Genomic DNA, 24,545 nt, shown 5'->3' on the forward strand with positions numbered 1-24,545 from the left:
TAAAATAACTGACAACAGGAAGTAACCCATTACACGTTAAAGGCAACTACAACAGCATAAAAGTTTGACGTTCTTGAGTAAAAGTTGCAGCTGTTCTGAAGTTGTTGTGGTGAAAGTGGAATAAAGAAGAGGTGACAGGGCGTGGCAGCGGCTCTGCTTCTTTACACATCAGTGTGTTTTGAGATTTATCTGATGTGTGTTCTTCCTGTTCATCCTGCCACTCAGGTTCTTCTTTGGGTGGTGCAGCATGACACACAACCCCCCCATCACCCCTCCATCCCATCCATTATCCTAACCACACCCCTTGCCCCTCCCCCACATCTCCCACACATTATTCGCACTAAACTCTGCTGATCTGCTTGTGAGGTGTGTCATTCTGGTTTTTCCACAAATGAATGTTAAAACACAGGCACAGACACACACACCTGCTCATTCGCACCTGTAGAAGTGAGAAGTGTGGACACACAGACAAACAGACACCATGGCGAGTGCTGGGGTGCTGCCGAGTGGACTATCGATTTGCTGCTCCATCCCTGATATTCTCTTCCTACCTGAACTTGTGAGCTCTTTCTTACTTTTCATTATTCTGCACAGACAGGAGAGAGAGAGAGAGAGAGAGAGAGAGAGAGAGAGAGTGTACAGTCTTTTATCTGTTTATTTGGATTTTGCTTTTCTTTATTCTTTAAGCATGTAGAAGTAAGACGATGTGAGTGTTGAGGCTGTAAACAACAGTAAAATCTCAGGGATCAGACACAGAACACACGTCTGTTTATTTCATAAAACCTTCATAAAGAAGCATGAAGCTGTTTGTATTCATGTTTTTTTTGGTTTGGCTAACTTCCATTCCTCTGTGTGTGTGTGTGTGTGTGTGTGTGTGTGTGTGTGTGTGTGTGTACAGGTGTTTGGAGGCTTGGTGTGGATTTTAGTCGCATGTACCTACATCATTCCCCATAACCCGCAGGCGTACGTCATGGCTGTGTCACTATTCTGTTTCTGCATCACCTTCATCTGGATGGTCATATTCCTGTGTGGAGCTCATAACAACCGATCCTCCTGGGCTGCTGCTGTTAGTCTACACACACACACACACACACACACACACACACACACACACACACACACACACACACACACTCGGAATGTAGTTAAGGAGAAATAAGGAAATGGATTCAAACAGACATTTTTCAGATACACAATATCACTATATGTAGGTTTGTTAACCAACAACCATAAAAACTATTAATATCTATTTATCTACAAAAATAAATAACTTTCAAAGGTTCAGTAGAAAATGTTCATCACTTCGGCTGATTTTAATCAACATTACAATTAAAAATCATTTTAATGTAGTCGATATTAAATTATCATATGGTTTCGACCTCCATGTGTCGGAGCTACAGAGTGTGTAAAAACACGGAGGGCTCCATGCTGATGTTCTGTCTGCAGCGCGCTGTCCCTCTCACTGCTGGAGATTTACCTCAGAGCAGTGCAGTGTGGAGTCACTGTGAGATTGAACACACACACACACACACACACACGAGTCTGTGTGCTGATGTGTGTATACAGCGTCACTCATTTAAAGAGAAGTGCTGCTGTGTTCACAATACACTCCATATAGCACACACATCAAATCCTAATATACCAACACATCTGAGGGAAATGTGAATGTTCTAATTCATTCAATACTCTGTGTGTGTGTGTGTGTGTGTGTGTGTGTGTGTGTGTGTGTGTGTGTGTGTGTAGGATGTGCTGTATCACATTTTAGCTGCGATGCTGTATCTCAGTGCTTCAGTGTTACTCGCATGGGTCACCATCAACTTTGGAAATGAATACCAAAATAATTCAACAGCGAGAGCACTTAAAGACTACAGACTGGACATCTCTGCTGTGGTAAACAAACTGTCTGTCTGCCTGCCTGTCTCACTCTCTCTGTCTCTCTTGCAGGATGATGGAATACCATGATAGTTTGATCTGAGATAGTTAGATATAATTATATAGAGTAAATATCAATGTCAATGTCTCTGCTGTCTGTCTCCCTCTCACCATGCCTGTCTCACTCTCACCATGCCTGTCTCTCTCTGTGTTACAGGTGTTCTCCTACATAGCCACAGTGCTGTACACCATACACATCATCTTTTCTGGCATCCGCTGGAAAATGTTTTAAACGAATGTTTCAAACAGTCGTGTGTGTGAGTGTGTGTGTGTGTGTGTGTGTGTGAGTGAGTGGGGGGATATCAGCCTGTCAGACGTTAGTTACTGTAATAATTGTGTAATAACGTATTCTCTCTCCTCCTGTACTGGAGAAAGCCGATTTTCTGGTCTTTACTCTGAGGGTTTAATGCTGTCACTCTGTAGCTCAGTGTGTGTTTATAATCTTTTAAATGAACAACATTTCACACGAAGAAGAAAATAAATCTTTCAAAACCAGTGTGTCATTTATTTCATATCTATTAAAAACTGTTTGTTTAAGTGAGTTGTACCTTGATAACATCATCAGAATGTGAGAGATGTTATCCTGTCCGTTACTGAGTGAGTGTGAAGTGGGAGTCGACCTACAGACTGAGGGATTTCTGCAGCTCCCAGTTGGAGTATTACAGGATTTTAATAAAAAATAAACTTTAATAAAGATGAATAAATCCTCTGTCTTTGGTGACTGGTGTTTTGTGACTTATTTCCAGAATCCCACTGTGCTGATGGACTGAACACTTTCACTCTAAAACTGTGAAGCTCTAATAAAGATGCTGATGGAGTGTATAACACTCCTGTCTCACTCTCTCTCTGGACACACTAAAGACTTACACTTCTCCGAAACACTTTATATCCAAATCTCAGTGTTTCTGTGTTTCATCTCAGTGAACCTCAGAGCTGCTGCTGGAATCATTAATCAGAGACGCAGGCGATATTTACTGTGGGATTATTAATCAGAGAGACGCAGGTGATATTCACTGTGGGATTATTAATCAGAGAGACGCAGGTGATATTCACTGTGGGATTATTAATCAGAGACGCAGGTGATATTCACTGTGGGATTATTAATCAGAGACGCAGGTGATATTCGCTGTGGGATTATTAATCAGAGAGACGCAGGTGATATTCACTGTGGGATTATTAATCAGAGACGCAGGTGATATTCACTGTGGGATTATTAATCAGAGACGCAGGTGATATTTACTGTGGGATTATTAATCAGAGACGCAGGTGATATTCACTGTGGGATTATTAATCAGAGAGACGCAGGTGATATTCACTGTGGGATTATTAATCAGAGACGCAGGTGATATTCGCTGTGGGATTATTAATCAGAGACGCAGGTGATATTCACTGTGGGATTATTAATCAGAGAGACGCAGGTGATATTCGCTGTGGGATTATTAATCAGAGACGCAGGTGATATTCGCTGTGGGATTATTAATCAGAGACGCAGGTGATATTCACTGTGGGATTATTAATCAGAGACGCAGGTGATATTCACTGTGGGATTATTAATCAGAGACGCAGGTGATATTCACTGTGGGATTATTAATCAGAGAGACGCAGGTGATATTCACTGTGGGATTATTAATCAGAGACGCAGGTGATATTCACTGTGGGATTATTAATCAGAGACGCAGGTGATATTTACTGTGGGATTATTAATCAGAGACGCAGGTGATATTCACTGTGGGATTATTAATCAGAGAGACGCAGGTGATATTCACTGTGGGATTATTAATCAGAGACGCAGGTGATATTTACTGTGGGATTATTAATCAGAGACGCAGGTGATATTCACTGTGGGATTATTAATCAGAGACGCAGGTGATATTCACTGTGGGATTATTAATCAGAGACGCAGGTGATATTCGCTGTGGGATTATTAATCAGAGAGACGCAGGTGATATTCACTGTGGGATTATTAATCAGAGACGCAGGTGATATTCGCTGTGGGATTATTAATCAGAGAGACGCAGGTGATATTCGCTGTGGGATTATTAATCAGAGACGCAGGTGATATTCGCTGTGGGATTATTAATCAGAGACGCAGGTGATATTCACTGTGGGATTATTAATCAGAGAGACGCAGGTGATATTTACTGTGGGATTATTAATCAGAGAGACGCAGGTGATATTCACTGTGGGATTATTAATCAGAGACGCAGGTGATATTCGCTGTGGGATTATTAATCAGAGACGCAGGTGATATTCGCTGTGGGATTATTAATCAGAGATGCAGGTGATATTCGCTGTGGGATTATTAATCAGAGACGCAGGTGATATTCACTGTGGGATTATTAATCAGAGAGACGCAGGTGATATTTACTGTGGGATTATTAATCAGAGAGACGCAGGTGATATTCACTGTGGGATTATTAATCAGAGACGCAGGTGATATTCGCTGTGGGATTATTAATCAGAGACGCAGGTGATATTCGCTGTGGGATTATTAATCAGAGACGCAGGTGATATTCGCTGTGGGATTATTAATCAGAGACGCAGGTGATATTCGCTGTGGGATTATTAATCAGAGAGACGCAGGTGATATTCACTGTGGGATTATTAATCAGAGAGACGCAGGTGATATTCACTGTGGGATTATTAATCAGAGAGACGCAGGTGATATTCACTGTGGGATTATTAATCAGAGACGCAGGTGATATTTACTGTGGGATTATTAATCAGAGACGCAGGTGATATTCGCTGTGGGATTATTAATCAGAGAGACGCAGGTGATATTTACTGTGGGATTATTAATCAGAGACGCAGGTGATATTCGCTGTGGGATTATTAATCAGAGAGACGCAGGTGATATTCGCTGTGGGATTATTAATCAGAGACGCAGGTGATATTCGCTGTGGGATTATTAATCAGAGACGCAGGTGATATTCGCTGTGGGATTATTAATCAGAGAGACGCAGGTGATATTTACTGTGGGATTATTAATCAGAGAGACGCAGGTGATATTCACTGTGGGATTATTAATCAGAGACGCAGGTGATATTCACTGTGGGATTATTAATTAGAGAGACGCAGGTGATATTCACTGTGGGATTATTAATCAGAGAGACGCAGGTGATATTCGCTGTGGGATTATTAATCAGAGACGCAGGTGATATTCACTGTGGGATTATTAATCAGAGACGCAGGTGATATTTGCTGTGGGATTATTAATCAGAGACGCAGGTGATATTCACTGTGGGATTATTAATCAGAGACGCAGGTGATATTCGCTGTGGGATTATTAATCAGAGAGACGCAGGTGATATTCACTGTGGGATTATTAATCAGAGAGACGCAGGTGATATTTACTGTGGGATTATTAATCAGAGAGATGCAGGTGATATTCGCTGTGGGATTATTAATCAGAGACGCAGGTGATATTCGCTGTGGGATTATTAATCAGAGACGCAGGTGATATTCACTGTGGGATTATTAATCAGAGAGACGCAGGTGATATTCACTGTGGGATTATTAATCAGAGACGCAGGTGATATTTACTGTGGGATTATTAATCAGAGACGCAGGTGATATTCACTGTGGGATTATTAATCAGAGAGACGCAGGTGATATTCACTGTGGGATTATTAATCAGAGACGCAGGTGATATTTACTGTGGGATTATTAATCAGAGACGCAGGTGATATTCGCTGTGGGATTATTAATCAGAGACGCAGGTGATATTCGCTGTGGGATTATTAATCAGAGACGCAGGTGATATTCGCTGTGGGATTATTAATCAGAGAGACGCAGGTGATATTCACTGTGGGATTATTAATCAGAGAGACGCAGGTGATATTCACTGTGGGATTATTAATCAGAGACGCAGGTGATATTCACTGTGGGATTATTAATCAGAGAGACGCAGGTGATATTCACTGTGGGATTATTAATCAGAGAGACGCAGGTGATATTCGCTGTGGGATTATTAATCAGAGACGCAGGTGATATTCACTGTGGGATTATTAATCAGAGACGCAGGTGATATTCGCTGTGGGATTATTAATCAGAGACGCAGGTGATATTCACTGTGGGATTATTAATCAGAGACGCAGGTGATATTCGCTGTGGGATTATTAATCAGAGAGACGCAGGTGATATTCACTGTGGGATTATTAATCAGAGAGACGCAGGTGATATTCACTGTGGGATTATTAATCAGAGAGACGCAGGTGATATTTACTGTGGGATTATTAATCAGAGAGACGCAGGTGATATTCGCTGTGGGATTATTAATCAGAGACGCAGGTGATATTCGCTGTGGGATTATTAATCAGAGACGCAGGTGATATTCACTGTGGGATTATTAATCAGAGAGACGCAGGTGATATTCGCTGTGGGATTATTAATCAGAGAGACGCAGGTGATATTCGCTGTGGGATTATTAATCAGAGACGCAGGTGATATTCGCTGTGGGATTATTAATCAGAGACGCAGGTGATATTCGCTGTGGGATTATTAATCAGAGAGACGCAGGTGATATTCCCTGTGGGATTATTAATCAGAGACGCAGGTGATATTCGCTGTGGGATTATTAATCAGAGACGCAGGTGATATTCGCTGTGGGATTATTAATCAGAGACGCAGGTGATATTCGCTGTGGGATTATTAATCAGAGACGCAGGTGATATTCGCTGTGGGATTATTAATCAGAGATGCAGGTGATATTCGCTGTGGGATTATTAATCAGAGACGCAGGTGATATTCGCTGTGGGATTATTAATCAGAGACGCAGGTGATATTCGCTGTGGGATTATTAATCAGAGACGCAGGTGATATTCGCTGTGGGATTATTAATCAGAGACACAGGTGATATTCGCTGTGGGATTATTAATCAGAGAGACGCAGGTGATATTCGCTGTGGGATTATTAATCAGAGACGCAGGTGATATTCGCTGTGGGATTATTAATCAGAGACGCAGGTGATATTCGCTGTGGGATTATTAATCAGAGAGACGCAGGTGATATTCGCTGTGGGATTATTAATCAGAGACGCAGGTGATATTCGCTGTGGGATTATTAATCAGAGACGCAGGTGATATTCGCTGTGGGATTATTAATCAGAGACGCAGGTGATATTCGCTGTGGGATTATTAATCAGAGACGCAGGTGATATTCGCTGTGGGATTATTAATCAGAGACGCAGGTGATATTCACTGTGGGATTATTAATCAGAGAGACGCAGGTGATATTCACTGTGGGATTATTAATCAGAGACGCAGGTGATATTCACTGTGGGATTATTAATCAGAGACACAGGTGATATTTACTGTGGGATTATTAATCAGAGACGCAGGTGATATTTACTGTGGGATTATTAATCAGAGACGCAGGTGATATTCACTGTGGGATTATTAATCAGAGACGCAGGTGATATTCACTGTGGGATTATTAATCAGAGACACAGGTGATATTCACTGTGGGATTATTAATCAGAGACGCAGGTGATATTCACTGTGGGATTATTAATCAGAGACGCAGGTGATATTCACTGTGGGATTATTAATCAGAGACGCAGGTGATATTTACTGTGGGATTATTAATCAGAGACGCAGGTGATATTCACTGTGGGATTATTAATCAGAGACGCAGGTGATATTCACTGTGGGATTATTAATCAGAGACGCAGGTGATATTCGCTGTGGGATTATTAATCAGAGACGCAGGTGATATTCGCTGTGGGATTATTAATCAGAGACGCAGGTGATATTCGCTGTGGGATTATTAATCAGAGACGCAGGTGATATTCACTGTGGGATTATTAATCAGAGACGCAGGTGATATTCACTGTGGGATTATTAATCAGAGACGCAGGTGATATTCACTGTGGGATTATTAATCAGAGACGCAGGTGATATTCGCTGTGGGATTATTAATCAGAGACGCAGGTGATATTCGCTGTGGGATTATTAATCAGAGAGACGCAGGTGATATTCCCTGTGGGATTATTAATCAGAGACGCAGGTGATATTCGCTGTGGGATTATTAATCAGAGACGCAGGTGATATTCGCTGTGGGATTATTAATCAGAGACGCAGGTGATATTCGCTGTGGGATTATTAATCAGAGACGCAGGTGATATTCGCTGTGGGATTATTAATCAGAGACGCAGGTGATATTCGCTGTGGGATTATTAATCAGAGACGCAGGTGATATTCGCTGTGGGATTATTAATCAGAGACGCAGGTGATATTCGCTGTGGGATTATTAATCAGAGACGCAGGTGATATTCGCTGTGGGATTATTAATCAGAGACGCAGGTGATATTCGCTGTGGGATTATTAATCAGAGACGCAGGTGATATTCACTGTGGGATTATTAATCAGAGACACAGGTGATATTTACTGTGGGATTATTAATCAGAGACGCAGGTGATATTTGCTGTGGGATTATTAATCAGAGACGCAGGTGATATTCACTGTGGGATTATTAATCAGAGACGCAGGTGATATTCACTGTGGGATTATTAATCAGAGACACAGGTGATATTTACTGTGGGATTATTAATCAGAGACGCAGGTGATATTCGCTGTGGGATTATTAATCAGAGACGCAGGTGATATTCGCTGTGGGATTATTAATCAGAGACGCAGGTGATATTCGCTGTGGGATTATTAATCAGAGAGACGCAGGTGATATTTACTGTGGGATTATTAATCAGAGAGACGCAGGTGATATTCACTGTGGGATTATTAATCAGAGACGCAGGTGATATTCACTGTGGGATTATTAATCAGAGAGACGCAGGTGATATTCACTGTGGGATTATTAATCAGAGAGACGCAGGTGATATTCGCTGTGGGATTATTAATCAGAGACGCAGGTGATATTCACTGTGGGATTATTAATCAGAGACGCAGGTGATATTCGCTGTGGGATTATTAATCAGAGACGCAGGTGATATTCACTGTGGGATTATTAATCAGAGACGCAGGTGATATTCGCTGTGGGATTATTAATCAGAGAGACGCAGGTGATATTCACTGTGGGATTATTAATCAGAGAGACGCAGGTGATATTCACTGTGGGATTATTAATCAGAGAGACGCAGGTGATATTTACTGTGGGATTATTAATCAGAGAGATGCAGGTGATATTCGCTGTGGGATTATTAATCAGAGACGCAGGTGATATTCGCTGTGGGATTATTAATCAGAGACGCAGGTGATATTCACTGTGGGATTATTAATCAGAGAGACGCAGGTGATATTCGCTGTGGGATTATTAATCAGAGAGACGCAGGTGATATTCGCTGTGGGATTATTAATCAGAGACGCAGGTGATATTCGCTGTGGGATTATTAATCAGAGACGCAGGTGATATTCGCTGTGGGATTATTAATCAGAGAGACGCAGGTGATATTCCCTGTGGGATTATTAATCAGAGACGCAGGTGATATTCGCTGTGGGATTATTAATCAGAGACGCAGGTGATATTCGCTGTGGGATTATTAATCAGAGACGCAGGTGATATTCGCTGTGGGATTATTAATCAGAGACGCAGGTGATATTCGCTGTGGGATTATTAATCAGAGACGCAGGTGATATTCGCTGTGGGATTATTAATCAGAGACGCAGGTGATATTCGCTGTGGGATTATTAATCAGAGACGCAGGTGATATTCGCTGTGGGATTATTAATCAGAGACGCAGGTGATATTCGCTGTGGGATTATTAATCAGAGACACAGGTGATATTCGCTGTGGGATTATTAATCAGAGAGACGCAGGTGATATTCGCTGTGGGATTATTAATCAGAGACGCAGGTGATATTCGCTGTGGGATTATTAATCAGAGACGCAGGTGATATTCGCTGTGGGATTATTAATCAGAGAGACGCAGGTGATATTCGCTGTGGGATTATTAATCAGAGACGCAGGTGATATTCGCTGTGGGATTATTAATCAGAGACGCAGGTGATATTCGCTGTGGGATTATTAATCAGAGACGCAGGTGATATTCGCTGTGGGATTATTAATCAGAGACGCAGGTGATATTCGCTGTGGGATTATTAATCAGAGACGCAGGTGATATTCACTGTGGGATTATTAATCAGAGAGACGCAGGTGATATTCACTGTGGGATTATTAATCAGAGACGCAGGTGATATTCACTGTGGGATTATTAATCAGAGACACAGGTGATATTTACTGTGGGATTATTAATCAGAGACGCAGGTGATATTTACTGTGGGATTATTAATCAGAGACGCAGGTGATATTCACTGTGGGATTATTAATCAGAGACACAGGTGATATTCACTGTGGGATTATTAATCAGAGACGCAGGTGATATTCACTGTGGGATTATTAATCAGAGACGCAGGTGATATTCACTGTGGGATTATTAATCAGAGACGCAGGTGATATTTACTGTGGGATTATTAATCAGAGACGCAGGTGATATTCACTGTGGGATTATTAATCAGAGACGCAGGTGATATTCACTGTGGGATTATTAATCAGAGACGCAGGTGATATTCGCTGTGGGATTATTAATCAGAGACGCAGGTGATATTCGCTGTGGGATTATTAATCAGAGACGCAGGTGATATTCGCTGTGGGATTATTAATCAGAGACGCAGGTGATATTCACTGTGGGATTATTAATCAGAGACGCAGGTGATATTCACTGTGGGATTATTAATCAGAGACGCAGGTGATATTCACTGTGGGATTATTAATCAGAGACGCAGGTGATATTCGCTGTGGGATTATTAATCAGAGACGCAGGTGATATTCGCTGTGGGATTATTAATCAGAGAGACGCAGGTGATATTCCCTGTGGGATTATTAATCAGAGACGCAGGTGATATTCGCTGTGGGATTATTAATCAGAGACGCAGGTGATATTCGCTGTGGGATTATTAATCAGAGACGCAGGTGATATTCGCTGTGGGATTATTAATCAGAGACGCAGGTGATATTCGCTGTGGGATTATTAATCAGAGACGCAGGTGATATTCGCTGTGGGATTATTAATCAGAGACGCAGGTGATATTCGCTGTGGGATTATTAATCAGAGACGCAGGTGATATTCGCTGTGGGATTATTAATCAGAGACGCAGGTGATATTCGCTGTGGGATTATTAATCAGAGACGCAGGTGATATTCGCTGTGGGATTATTAATCAGAGAGACGCAGGTGATATTCGCTGTGGGATTATTAATCAGAGACGCAGGTGATATTCGCTGTGGGATTATTAATCAGAGACGCAGGTGATATTCGCTGTGGGATTATTAATCAGAGAGACGCAGGTGATATTCGCTGTGGGATTATTAATCAGAGACGCAGGTGATATTCGCTGTGGGATTATTAATCAGAGACGCAGGTGATATTCGCTGTGGGATTATTAATCAGAGACGCAGGTGATATTCGCTGTGGGATTATTAATCAGAGACGCAGGTGATATTCGCTGTGGGATTATTAATCAGAGACGCAGGTGATATTCACTGTGGGATTATTAATCAGAGAGACGCAGGTGATATTCACTGTGGGATTATTAATCAGAGACGCAGGTGATATTCACTGTGGGATTATTAATCAGAGACACAGGTGATATTTACTGTGGGATTATTAATCAGAGACGCAGGTGATATTTACTGTGGGATTATTAATCAGAGACGCAGGTGATATTCACTGTGGGATTATTAATCAGAGACGCAGGTGATATTCACTGTGGGATTATTAATCAGAGACACAGGTGATATTCACTGTGGGATTATTAATCAGAGACGCAGGTGATATTCACTGTGGGATTATTAATCAGAGACGCAGGTGATATTCACTGTGGGATTATTAATCAGAGACGCAGGTGATATTTACTGTGGGATTATTAATCAGAGACGCAGGTGATATTCACTGTGGGATTATTAATCAGAGACGCAGGTGATATTCACTGTGGGATTATTAATCAGAGACGCAGGTGATATTCACTGTGGGATTATTAATCAGAGAGACGCAGGTGATATTCACTGTGGGATTATTAATCAGAGACGCAGGTGATATTCACTGTGGGATTATTAATCAGAGACGCAGGTGATATTCACTGTGGGATTATTAATCAGAGACGCAGGTGATATTCACTGTGGGATTATTAATCAGAGACGCAGGTGATATTCACTGTGGGATTATTAATCAGAGACGCAGGTGATATTCGCTGTGGGATTATTAATCAGAGACGCAGGTGATATTCGCTGTGGGATTATTAATCAGAGACGCAGGTGATATTTACTGTGGGATTATTAATCAGAGACGCAGGTGATATTCACTGTGGGATTATTAAATTATTAATCCTCCAAACACTGTGCAAAAATCATGTAATTTATTCTGTTTAGTACACAAAGATCTGTTCCATACAAATGCATTCATATTCGGTCACACACACACACACACACACACACACACACACACACCGTGGCAAGTGTTGGGTTGTTGCTGAGTGGAATGTTGATCTTCTCCTCGGTCCCTGATCTTCTCTTCCTACTTGAGCTCATGAGATCATTCTGACTTTATTCTACAGAAACACACGGGCCAGTGTGTGTGTGCGCGTGTGTGTGTGTGCGCGTGTGTGTGTGTGTGGTGTATCTCAGTGCTCCAGTGCTGCTGGTTGATGTCACCATTTTGATCAGCCCCTTCAGTCAGGTTGATTTCACTCCCTACAAACTCAATGTCTCTGCGGTGGTAAAACTCATCTTGTTTCACCCTCACCCTGTCTCACTCTCACTCTGCATCTGTCTCACTCTCACCCTGTCTCACTCTCACTCTGCATCTGTCTCACTCTCACCCTGTCTCACTCTCTGTATCTGTCTTACTCTTACCGTCTCACTCTCACCCTGTATCTCTATCTCACGCTCACCCTGTATTTCTGTCTCATTCTCAAACTGTCTCACTCTGTATCTCTCTCAATCTCACTCTCAACCTGTCTCACTCTGGATGTCTCTCGATCTCACACTCACCCTGTCTCACTCTCACTCCGTATCTCTCTCACCCTGTCTCACTCTTGCCCTGTATCGCTGTCTCACTCTCACTCTGTATCTCTCTCACCCTGTATCTCTGTCTCACTCTCACTCTGCCTTACTCTTACCTCGTCTCACTCTCACCCTGTATCTCTCTTGATCTCACTCTGTATTTCTGTCTCACTCTTACTCTGTATCTCTCTCGAGCTCACTCTGGATGTCTATCTCACTCTGTATCTCTCTCACCCTGTCTCACTCTCACCCGGTATCTCTCTCAATCTCACGCTCAACCTGTCTCACTCTGTATCTCTCTCTATCTCACCCTGTATCTCTCTCACCCTGTATCTCTCTCAATCTCATGCTCAACCTGTCTCACTCTGTATCTCTCTCTCTCATTCTCACCTTGTCTCACACTCACCTTGTATCTCTATCTCACTTTGTTTCACTCTCCCTCTGTATCTGTCTTACTCTTACCCTTTCTCACTCTCTATCTGTCTCACTCTCACCCTGTATCACTATCTCATTCTCACTCTGTCTTATTCTTACCGTCTCACTCTCACCATCTCACTCTCTCTGTATCTCTGTCTCACCCTCAACCTGCCTCACTCTTGATCTCCCTCTCGCTTTGTCTCACTCTCACTCTGTATCTCTTGGTCTTACTCTTACCGTCTCACTCTCACTGTCTCACTCTGTATCTCTCTCTCACCCTGTATCTCTGTCTCACTCTCACTGTATCTCTCTCGATCTCACGCTCACTCTGTACGTCTCACCCTCACCATCTCACTGTCTTACCCTGTCTCACTCTCACCCTGTATCTCTCTCAAACTCACTCTGTCTTACACTTACCCTGTCTCACTCTCACCATTTCTGGATCTTACTCTTACCCTGTCTCACTTTCACCCTGTATCTGTCCATCTCTCACTTTGTCGTACTGTCTCACTGGGGAAATAGAGAGTTTTAAAACAGTGTGTTGGTTTTATTGATTCGGTTCTTTTGTGTTTGTTGTAATGAATTGATCTCTGCACTTGTTTAATGAATCACTGATTTATTGCACTTTTTATCTGAAGCACATCATCGCCGTTTGTGTGTCGATACAGAACTCGTCTGATTCATTCGTTCTGCTGATTCACTCAAAGAAGCCGTTTACACTGAACAGATTATTTGTGGATTGGCTGTGACGACAGGTGTGTGTTCTTATTCTATATGTTCTTTACATTTTACACACACACACACACACACACATCAAGGGAATGTCGAGTTCAGTTCTTATATGTTTTTTATTTAATTCCAAATATATTTTATGAATGAGAGAGACTATAAAGAAAATTATTATTATTATTAGTGTGTGTGAGTCAGATTAGTGTTGATCTGTGGGAACGTACAACACAAAACCAGTTCAGGAAGTTCATTTGTTGTTCACGTCACACCTCACACACACTCGATATATTTAAGGACAGCATTCCTGAGTGTGTGTGTGCGCGCGCGTGTGAGTGAAAGAGAGACAGAGAGGATTTTCTCACACAGTAAAAACAGATAAACCTTCTTTAGCGTGTTGTTTTTGGAACGTGGTTTCTCCAAAGCCCGCTGATGTGTGTCGTTTACATCATGCAGCGCAGAGTTCAGTGTAAATGGCACTGACAGCAATAGCAGGTTTTAACTTCAGTCCTGTTTGATGTTTCTACTCTGAACAATGAGGAGCAGAACTCAAGTGCTGATGGTGAGAACAGTGAAGTCACAGTGGCAGGCTGTTAGCTGTGTGGGTGGGGTGGGGTGGGGTATTGAATGAGCTGCACCCCCTGCAGGTTAGAGTGCTGAACTACACTCCACATCACAGTTTCGGTTTGAGTTCCTTCATCACTTCTCTCAGAGCACGAACATTCTCTCCTTCTGGGGGCTCAGGCCACGCCCTGTGATCTGAGACAGAGAATGTGTCATTAGTCCAAACTATGTTTTCACAGAGAACTGTCTCACTGCGTGCACATGCTCAGTGTCAGTGAGACAGGTGTATCTGGTCATGTGACCTTTCAGAGGGAAATGCAGATGAACAGTGAGCAGTGTGTCGGAGTCTCTCTCACACACCACACGGGAAATAAAACTAACACACAGCTGAACATTCAACAAGCAAATTACCACAAATAATCAACTCCAGGAAGATTAAATAACTAAATTATTACATTTAATATTTAAAAATTAAAATTTACACAAAATTTATGATGAAATAAAAAGCTTTGATGTTTCAGAAAATTCTGGATTTCATTCCACTGATGAGGAGCAAAAAGTATATGAAATAAACACAAATGAAACAGCCTCAAATAAACAGAAAAAGTGGGATTTAATCACTTATTATTTCTGTTTGTATTATTAAAATGTCACACTCGGAACGAACGCATCATTCACAATTATTCGACAAAGTGCAAAGGGATCAATACGACTGTTCTGAGAGCAGAGCGCCTCCTTCCTGTTTCAGATGGTTATCAGAGTAAAATGATGAAATCATGAACTCTCAGTAGAACAGAACTCCTGCTCCTCCGAAACGGTTTATATTTAAACATGAAGCGGGTCAGTGATGTGGGTTCTGCTGAGGCTCATGCAGTGCTCAGGAGCTGTACCTGGGATCTCCCACACCGAGTCGTACAGACTCTGTCCTGCGTCCACCTTCAGAGTGGCCCCTGAGATAAAGGAAGCAGCTGGAGACAGCAGGAAACACACAGCTGGAGAAACCTGAGAGTAAACACACAGAGAAACGCAACACACACAGGGTCGTCATAAAAGTGAATAATCAAGAACAAATAGGAAAAAATCCTGGACACAAATAACACAAACACACACCTCCTCCGGAAAGCCCAGACGTTTTGCAGGAATGCAGGGAACAGCCATCTGGAACATCATGGGCCCGAGATCTTTATAATTCTCCATTGCTGTCTTGGAGAAGATGGAACCCTGAGAACCAAAAACATCAAATCCACAAAATGGTTCTCCTGTCCGAAGGGTCATACTTCTGAACACGTGTGTGTGTGTGTGTGTTCAGTAATGCAGTAGGAGGACACGTGTGTGTTCAGTAATGCAGTAGGAGGACACGTGTGTGTTCAGTAATGCAGTAGGAGGACACGTGTGTGTTCAGTAATGCAGTAGGAAGACACGTGTGTGTTCAGTAATGCAGTAGGAAGACACGTGTGTGTTTAGTAATGCAGTAGGAAGACACGTGTGTGTTCAGTAATGCGGTAAGAGGACACGTGTGTGTGTGTTCAGTAATGCGGTAGGAGGACACGTGTGTGTGTTCAGTAATGCGGTAGGAGGACACGTGTGTGTTCAGTAATGCAGTAGGAGGACACGTGTGTGTTCAGTAATGCGGCAGGAGGACACGTGTGTGTTCAGTAATGCGGCAGGAGGACACGTGTGTGTGTGTGTTCAGTAATGCGGCAGGAGGACACGTGTGTGTGTTCAGTAATGCGGCAGGAGGACGTGTGTGTGTTCAGTAATGCAGTAGGAGGACACGTGTGTGTTCAGTAATGCAGTAGGAAGACACGTGTGTGTTCAGTAATGCAGTAGGAGGACACGTGCGTGTGTGTTCAGTAATGCGGTAGGAGGACACGTGTGTGTGTGTTCAGTAATGCGGTAGGAGGACACGTGTGTGTGTGTTCAGTAATGCGGTAGGAGGACACGTGTGTGTGTGTTCAGTAATGCGGTAGGAGGACACGTGTGTGTGTATTCAGTAATGCGGCAGGAGGACACGTGTGTGTGTATTCAGTAATGCGGCAGGAGGACACGTGTGTGTGTTCAGTAATGCAGCAGGAGGACGTGTGTGTGTTCAGTAATGCAGAAGGAGGACACGTGTGTGTGTATTCAGTAATGCAGAAGGAGGACACGTGTGTGTGTATTCAGTAATGCAGAAGGAGGACACGTGTGTGTGTGTTCAGTAATGCAGCAGGAGGACACCTGTGTGTGTGTGTTCAGTAATGCAGCAGGAGGACACGTGTGTGTGTGTTCAGTAATGCAGCTGGAGAACACCTGTGTGTGTGTGTTCAGTAATGCAGCAGGAGGACACGTGTGTGTGTGTGTGTGTTCAGTAATGCAGCTGGAGAACACGTGTGTGTGTGTCTGTGTTCAGTAATGCAGTAGGAGGACACGTGTGTGTGTTCAGTAATGCAGCAGGAGGACACGTGTGTGTGTGTTCAGTAATGCAGCTGGAGAACACCTGTGTGTGTGTTCAGTGATTCAGCAGGAGGACACGTGTGTGTGTGTGTGTTCAGTAATGCAGCTGGAGGACACGTGTGTGTGTGTCTGTGTTCAGTAATGCAGTAGGAGGACACGTGTGTGTGTTCAGTAATGCAGCAGGAGGACACGTGTGTGTGTGTGTGTGTTCAGTAATGCAGCTGGAGGACACGTGTGTGTGTGTCTGTGTTCAGTAATGCAGTAGGAGGACACGTGTGTGTCTGTGTCAGTAATGCAGTAGGAGGACACGTGTGTGTGTTCAGTAATGCAGTAGGAGGACACGTATGCGTTCAGTAATGCAGAAGGAGGACGTGTGTGTGTTCAGTAATGCAGAAGGAGGATATGTGTGTGTGTTCAGTAATGCAGTAGGAGGACACGTGTGTGTTCAGTAATGGAGTAGGAGGACATGTGTGTGTGTAGTAATGCAGTACGAGGACATGTGTGTGTTCAGTAATGCAGTAGGAGGACACGTGTGTGTTCAGTAATGCAGTAGGAGGACGCGCGTGTGTGTTCAGTAATGCAGTAGGAGGATGCGCGCGTGTGTTCAGTAATGCAGTAGGAGGATGCGCGTGTGTTCAGTAATGCAGTAGGAGGACGCGTGTGTGTGTTCAGTAATGCAGTAGGAGGACACGTGTGTGTGTTCAGTAATGCAGTAGGAGGACGCGTGTGTGTGTTCAGTAATGCAGTAGGAGGACACGTGTGTGTGTTCAGTAATGCAGTAGGAGGACGCGTGTGTGTTCAGTAATGCAGTAGGAGGACGTGTGTGTGTTCAGTAATGCAGTAGGAGGACGCGCGCGTGTGTTCAGTAATGCAGTAGGAGGATGCGCGCGTGTGTTCAGTAATGCAGTAGGAGGATGCGCGCGTGTGTTCAGTAATGCAGTAGGAGGATGCGCGCGTGTGTTCAGTAATGCAGTAGGAGGATGCGCGTGTGTGTTCAGTAATGCAGTAGGAGGATGCGCGTGTGTGTTCAGTAATGCAGTAGGATGCGCGTGTGTTCAGTAATGCAGTAGGAGGATGCGTGTGTGTTCAGTAATGCAGTAGGAGGATGCGCGTGTGTTCAGTAATGCAGTAGGAGGACGTGTGTGTGTTCAGTAATGCAGTAGGAGGATGCGCGTGTGTGTTCAGTAATGCAGTAGGAGGATGCGCGTGTGTGTTCAGTAATGCAGTAGGAGGATGCGCGTGTGTGTTCAGTAATGCAGTAGGAGGATGCGCGTGTGTGTTCAGTAATGCAGTAGGAGGATGCGCGTGTGTGTGTGTGTGTGTTCAGTAATGCAGTAGGAGGATGCGAGTGTGTGTGTGTGTTCAGTAATGCAGTAGGAGGATGCGCGTGTGTTCAGTAATGCAGTAGGAGGATGCGCGTGTGTGTTCAGTAATGCAGTAGGAGGATGCGTGTGTGTGTTCAGTAATGCAGTAGGAGGATGCGCGTGTGTTCAGTAATGCAGTAGGAGGATGCGCGTGTGTTCAGTAATGCAGTAGGAGGATGCGCGCGTGTGTTCAGTAATGCAGTAGGAGGATGCGCGTGTGTGTTCAGTAATGCAGTAGGAGGATGCGCGTGTGTGTTCAGTAATGCAGTAGGAGGATGCGTGTGTTCAGTAATGCAGTAGGAGGATGCGTGTGTTCAGTAATGCAGTAGGAGGACGCGTGTGTTCAGTAATGCAGTAGGAGGACGTGTGTGTGTTCAGTAATGCAGTAGGAGGATGCGTGTGTGTGTGTTCAGTAATGCAGTAGGAGAATGCGTGTGTGTGTGTTCAGTAATGCAGTAGGAGGATGCGCGTGTGTTCAGTAATGCAGTAGGAGGACGCGTGTGTGTGTTCAGTAATGCAGTAGGAGGACACGTGTGTGTGTTCAGTAATGCAGTAGGAGGACGCGTGTGTGTGTTCAGTAATGCAGTAGGAGGACACGTGTGTGTGTTCAGTAATGCAGTAGGAGGACGCGTGTGTGTTCAGTAATGCAGTAGGAGGACGTGTGTGTCTTCAGTAATGCAGTAGGAGGACGCGCGCGTGTGTTCAGTAATGCAGTAGGAGGATGCGCGCGTGTGTTCAGTAATGCAGTAGGAGGATGCGCGCGTGTGTTCAGTAATGCAGTAGGAGGATGCGCGCGTGTGTTCAGTAATGCAGTAGGAGGATGCGCGTGTGTGTTCAGTAATGCAGTAGGAGGATGCGCGTGTGTGTTCAGTAATGCAGTAGGATGCGCGTGTGTTCAGTAATGCAGTAGGAGGATGCGTGTGTGTTCAGTAATGCAGTAGGAGGATGCGCGTGTTCAGTAATGCAGTAGGAGGACGTGTGTGTGTTCAGTAATGCAGTAGGAGGATGCGCGTGTGTGTTCAGTAATGCAGTAGGAGGATGCGCGTGTGTGTTCAGTAATGCAGTAGGAGGATGCGCGTGTGTGTGTGTGTGTTCAGTAATGCAGTAGGAGGATGCGAGTGTGTGTGTGTGTTCAGTAATGCAGTAGGAGGATGCGCGTGTGTTCAGTAATGCAGTAGGAGGATGCGCGTGTGTGTTCAGTAATGCAGTAGGAGGATGCGCGTGTGTGTTCAGTAATGCAGTAGGAGGATGCGTGTGTGTGTTCAGTAATGCAGTAGGAGGATGCGCGTGTGTGTTCAGTAATGCAGTAGGAGGATGCGCGTGTGTGTTCAGTAATGCAGTAGGAGGATGCGCGTGTGTGTTCAGTAATGCAGTAGGAGGATGCGTGTGTGTGTTCAGTAATGCAGTAGGAGGATGCGCGTGTGTGTTCAGTAATGCAGTAGGAGGATGCGCGTGTGTGTTCAGTAATGCAGTAGGAGGATGCGCGTGTGTGTTCAGTAATGCAGTAGGAGGATGCGCGTGTGTGTTCAGTAATGCAGTAGGAGGATGCGCGTGTGTGTTCAGTAATGCAGTAGGAGGATGCGCGTGTGTGTTCAGTAATGCAGTAGGAGGATGCGCGTGTGTGTTCAGTAATGCAGTAGGAGGATGCGCGTGTGTGTTCAGTAATGCAGTAGGAGGATGCGCGTGTGTGTTCAGTAATGCAGTAGGAGGATGCGCGTGTGTGTGTGTGTGTGTTCAGTAATGCAGTAGGAGGATGCGAGTGTGTGTGTGTGTTCAGTAATGCAGTAGGAGGATGCGCGTGTGTTCAGTAATGCAGTAGGAGGATGCGCGTGTGTGTTCAGTAATGCAGTAGGAGGATGCGTGTGTGTGTTCAGTAATGCAGTAGGAGGATGCGCGTGTGTTCAGTAATGCAGTAGGAGGATGCGCGTGTGTTCAGTAATGCAGTAGGAGGATGCGCGCGTGTGTTCAGTAATGCAGTAGGAGGATGCGTGTGTGTGTTCAGTAATGCAGTAGGAGGATGCGCGTGTGTGTTCAGTAATGCAGTAGGAGGATGCGCGTGTGTGTTCAGTAATGCAGTAGGAGGATGCGCGTGTGTGTTCAGTAATGCAGTAGGAGGATGCGCGTGTGTGTTCAGTAATGCAGTAGGAGGATGCGCGTGTGTGTGTGTGTGTGTTCAGTAATGCAGTAGGAGGATGCGAGTGTGTGTGTGTGTTCAGTAATGCAGTAGGAGGATGCGCGTGTGTTCAGTAATGCAGTAGGAGGATGCGCGTGTGTGTTCAGTAATGCAGTAGGAGGATGCGTGTGTGTGTTCAGTAATGCAGTAGGAGGATGCGCGTGTGTTCAGTAATGCAGTAGGAGGATGCGCGTGTGTTCAGTAATGCAGTAGGAGGATGCGCGCGTGTGTTCAGTAATGCAGTAGGAGGATGCGCGTGTGTGTTCAGTAATGCAGTAGGAGGATGCGCGTGTGTGTTCAGTAATGCAGTAGGAGGATGCGTGTGTTCAGTAATGCAGTAGGAGGACGCGTGTGTTCAGTAATGCAGTAGGAGGACGCGTGTGTTCAGTAATGCAGTAGGAGGACGTGTGTGTTCAGTAATGCAGTAGGAGGATGCGTGTGTGTGTGTTCAGTAATGCAGTAGGAGAATGCGTGTGTGTGTGTTCAGTAATGCAGTAGGAGGATGCGCGTGTGTTCAGTAATGCAGTAGGAGGACGCGTGTGTGTGTTCAGTAATGCAGTAGGAGGACGCGTGTGTGTGTTCAGTAATGCAGTAGGAGGACGCGTGTGTGTGTTCAGTAATGCAGTAGGAGGACGCGTGTGTGTTCAGTAATGCAGTAGGAGGACGCGTGTGTGTTCAGTAATGCAGTAGGAGGACGTGTGTGTGTTCAGTAATGCAGTAGGAGGACGCGCGCGTGTGTTCAGTAATGCAGTAGGAGGATGCGCGCGTGTGTTCAGTAATGCAGTAGGAGGATGCGCGCGTGTGTTCAGTAATGCAGTAGGAGGATGCGCGCGTGTGTTCAGTAATGCAGTAGGAGGATGCGCGTGTGTGTTCAGTAATGCAGTAGGAGGATGCGCGTGTGTGTTCAGTAATGCAGTAGGATGCGCGTGTGTTCAGTAATGCAGTAGGAGGATGCGTGTGTGTTCAGTAATGCAGTAGGAGGATGCGCGTGTTCAGTAATGCAGTAGGAGGACGTGTGTGTGTTCAGTAATGCAGTAGGAGGATGCGCGTGTGTGTTCAGTAATGCAGTAGGAGGATGCGCGTGTGTGTTCAGTAATGCAGTAGGAGGATGCGCGTGTGTGTGTGTGTGTTCAGTAATGCAGTAGGAGGATGCGAGTGTGTGTGTGTGTTCAGTAATGCAGTAGGAGGATGCGCGTGTGTTCAGTAATGCAGTAGGAGGATGCGCGTGTGTGTTCAGTAATGCAGTAGGAGGATGCGTGTGTGTGTTCAGTAATGCAGTAGGAGGATGCGCGTGTGTTCAGTAATGCAGTAGGAGGATGCGCGTGTGTGTTCAGTAATGCAGTAGGAGGATGCGCGCGTGTGTTCAGTAATGCAGTAGGAGGATGCGCGTGTGTGTTCAGTAATGCAGTAGGAGGATGCGTGTGTTCAGTAATGCAGTAGGAGGATGCGTGTGTTCAGTAATGCAGTAGGAGGACGCGTGTGTTCAGTAATGCAGTAGGAGGACGTGTGTGTGTTCAGTAATGCAGTAGGAGGATGCGTGTGTGTGTGTTCAGTAATGCAGTAGGAGGATGCGTGTGTGTGTGTTCAGTAATGCAGTAGGAGGATGCGCGTGTTCAGTAATGCAGTAGGAGGATGTGCGTGTTCAGTAATGCAGTAGGAGGATGCGCGTGTGTTCAGTAATGCAGTAGGATGATGCGTGTGTGTGTTCAGTAATGCAGTAGGAGGATGCGCGTGTGTGTGTGTTCAGTAATGCAGTAGGAGGATGCGCGTGTTCAGTAATGCAGTAGGAGGATGCGTGTGTGTGTGTTCAGTAATGCAGTAGGAGGATGCGCGTGTGTTCAGTAATGCAGTAGGAGGATGCGCGTGTGTTCAGTAATGCAGTAGGAGGATGCGCGTGTGTTCAGTAATGCAGTAGGAGGATGCGTGTGCGTGTTCAGTAATGCAGTAGGAGGATGCGCGTGTTCAGTAATGCAGTAGGAGGATGCGTGTGTTCAGTAATGCAGTAGGAGGATGCGCGTGTGTGTGTTCAGTAATGCAGTAGGAGGATGCGCGTGTTCAGTAATGCAGTAGGAGGATGCGCGTGTTCAGTAATGCAGTAGGAGGATGCGCGTGTTCAGTAATGCAGTAGGAGGATGCGCGTGTTCAGTAATGCAGTAGGAGGACGCGCGTGTTTGTTCAGTAATGCAGTAGGAGGATGCGCGTGTGTGTTCAGTAATGCAGTAGGAGGATGTGCGTGTGTGTTCAGTAATGCAGTAGGAGGATGCGCGTGTGTGTTCAGTAATGCAGTAGGAGGATGCGCGTGTGTGTGTTCAGTAATGCAGTAGGAGGATGCGCGCGTGTGTGTTCAGTAATGCAGTAGGAGGATGCGCGCGCGCGTGTTCAGTAATGCAGTAGGAGGATGCGCGCGCGTGTTCAGTAATGCAGTAGGAGGATGCGCGCGCGTGTTCAGTAATGCAGTAGGAGGATGCGCGCGCGTGTTCAGTAATGCAGTAGGAGGATGCGCGCGCGTGTTCAGTAATGCAGTAGGAGGATGCGCGCGCGTGTTCAGTAATGCAGTAGGAGGATGCGCGCGCGTGTTCAGTAATGCAGTAGGAGGATGCGCGCGCGTGTTCAGTAATGCAGTAGGAGGATGCGCGCGCGTGTTCAGTAATGCAGTAGGAGGATGCGCGCGCGTGTTCAGTAATGCAGTAGGAGGATGCGCGCGCGTGTTCAGTAATGCAGTAGGAGGATGCGCGCGCGTGTTCAGTAATGCAGTAGGAGGATGCGCGCGCGTGTTCAGTAATGCAGTAGGAGGATGCGTGTGTGTTCAGTAATGCAGTAGGAGGATGCGTGTGTGTGTGTGTGTTCAGTAATGCAGTAGGAGGATGCGCGTGTTCAGTAATGCAGTAGGAGGACGCGCGTGTTTGTTCAGTAATGCAGTAGGAGGATGCGCGTGTGTGTTCAGTAATGCAGTAGGAGGATGTGCGTGTGTGTTCAGTAATGCAGTAGGAGGATGCGCGTGTGTGTGTTCAGTAATGCAGTAGGAGGATGCGCGTGTGTGTGTTCAGTAATGCAGTAGGAGGATGCGCGCGCGCGTGTTCAGTAATGCAGTAGGAGGATGCGCGCGCGTGTTCAGTAATGCAGTAGGAGGATGCGCGCGCGTGTTCAGTAATGCAGTAGGAGGATGCGTGTGTGTTCAGTAATGCAGTAGGAGGATGCGTGTGTGTGTGTGTTCAGTAATGCAGTAGGAGGATGCGCGTGTTCAGTAATGCAGTAGGAGGATGCGCGTGTTCAGTAATGCAGTAGGAGGATGCGCGTGTTCAGTAATGCAGTAGGAGGATGCGCGTGTTCAGTAATGCAGTAGGAGGATGCGCGTGTTCAGTAATGCAGTAGGAGGATGCGTGTGTGTGTGGTAATGCAGTAGGAGGATGCACGTGTGTTCAGTAATGCAGTAGGAGGATGCGCGTGTGTGTTCAGTAATGCAGTAGGAGGATGCGCGCGTGTGTTCAGTAATGCAGTAGGAGGATGCGCGCGTGTGTTCAGTAATGCAGTAGGAGGATGCGCGCGTGTGTTCAGTAATGCAGTAGGAGGATGCGCGCGTGTGTTCAGTAATGCAGTAGGAGGATGCGCGCGTGTTCAGTAATGCAGTAGGAGGATGCGCGCGTGTGTTCAGTAATGCAGTAGGAGGATGCGCGCGTGTTCAGTAATGCAGTAGAAGGATGCGCGCGTGTGTTCAGTAATGCAGTAGGAGGATGCGCGCGTGTGTTCAGTAATGCAGTAGGAGGATGCGCGCGTGTGTTCAGTAATGCAGTAGGAGGATGCGTGTGTGTTCAGTAATGCAGTAGGAGGACGTGTGTGTGTGTGTTCAGTAATGCAGTAGGAGGATGCGCATGTTCAGTAATGCAGTAGGAGGATGCGCGTGTTCAGTAATGCAGTAGGAGGATGCGC

At 45.3% G+C, this 24,545-nt stretch overlaps 2 protein-coding genes across 2 annotated transcripts in view; one reads left to right on the top strand and one right to left on the bottom strand.

Annotated features, from left to right (window-relative positions):
• Positions 1-375: 375 nt before the first annotated feature.
• Positions 376-2,641, top strand: LOC132874842 (myelin and lymphocyte protein-like). Its single transcript, XM_060911266.1, has 4 exons — positions 376-559; positions 899-1,066; positions 1,744-1,890; positions 2,090-2,641. Exons 1-4 carry the CDS (start codon positions 482-484, stop codon positions 2,162-2,164), a joined length of 468 nt encoding a protein of 155 aa, XP_060767249.1. The 5' UTR covers positions 376-481; the 3' UTR covers positions 2,165-2,641.
• Positions 2,642-12,278: 9,637 nt separating this feature from the next.
• Positions 12,279-24,545, bottom strand: part of pecr (peroxisomal trans-2-enoyl-CoA reductase) — a 36,975-nt gene continuing 24,708 nt past the window's right edge. Inside the window, exons 6-8 of the mRNA XM_060911904.1 lie at positions 15,759-15,869; positions 15,539-15,650; positions 12,279-14,843 (exon numbers count right to left, since the gene is read on the bottom strand). Of these exons, the coding sequence (XP_060767887.1) occupies positions 14,758-14,843; positions 15,539-15,650; positions 15,759-15,869 (309 nt within the window). The 3' untranslated portion in view covers positions 12,279-14,757. The remainder of the gene's footprint in view (positions 14,844-15,538; positions 15,651-15,758; positions 15,870-24,545) is intronic.

This window comes from Neoarius graeffei, chromosome 27 (assembly GCF_027579695.1).
Source record: "Neoarius graeffei isolate fNeoGra1 chromosome 27, fNeoGra1.pri, whole genome shotgun sequence".
In the NCBI taxonomy this organism is placed as follows: domain Eukaryota; kingdom Metazoa; phylum Chordata; class Actinopteri; order Siluriformes; family Ariidae; genus Neoarius; species Neoarius graeffei.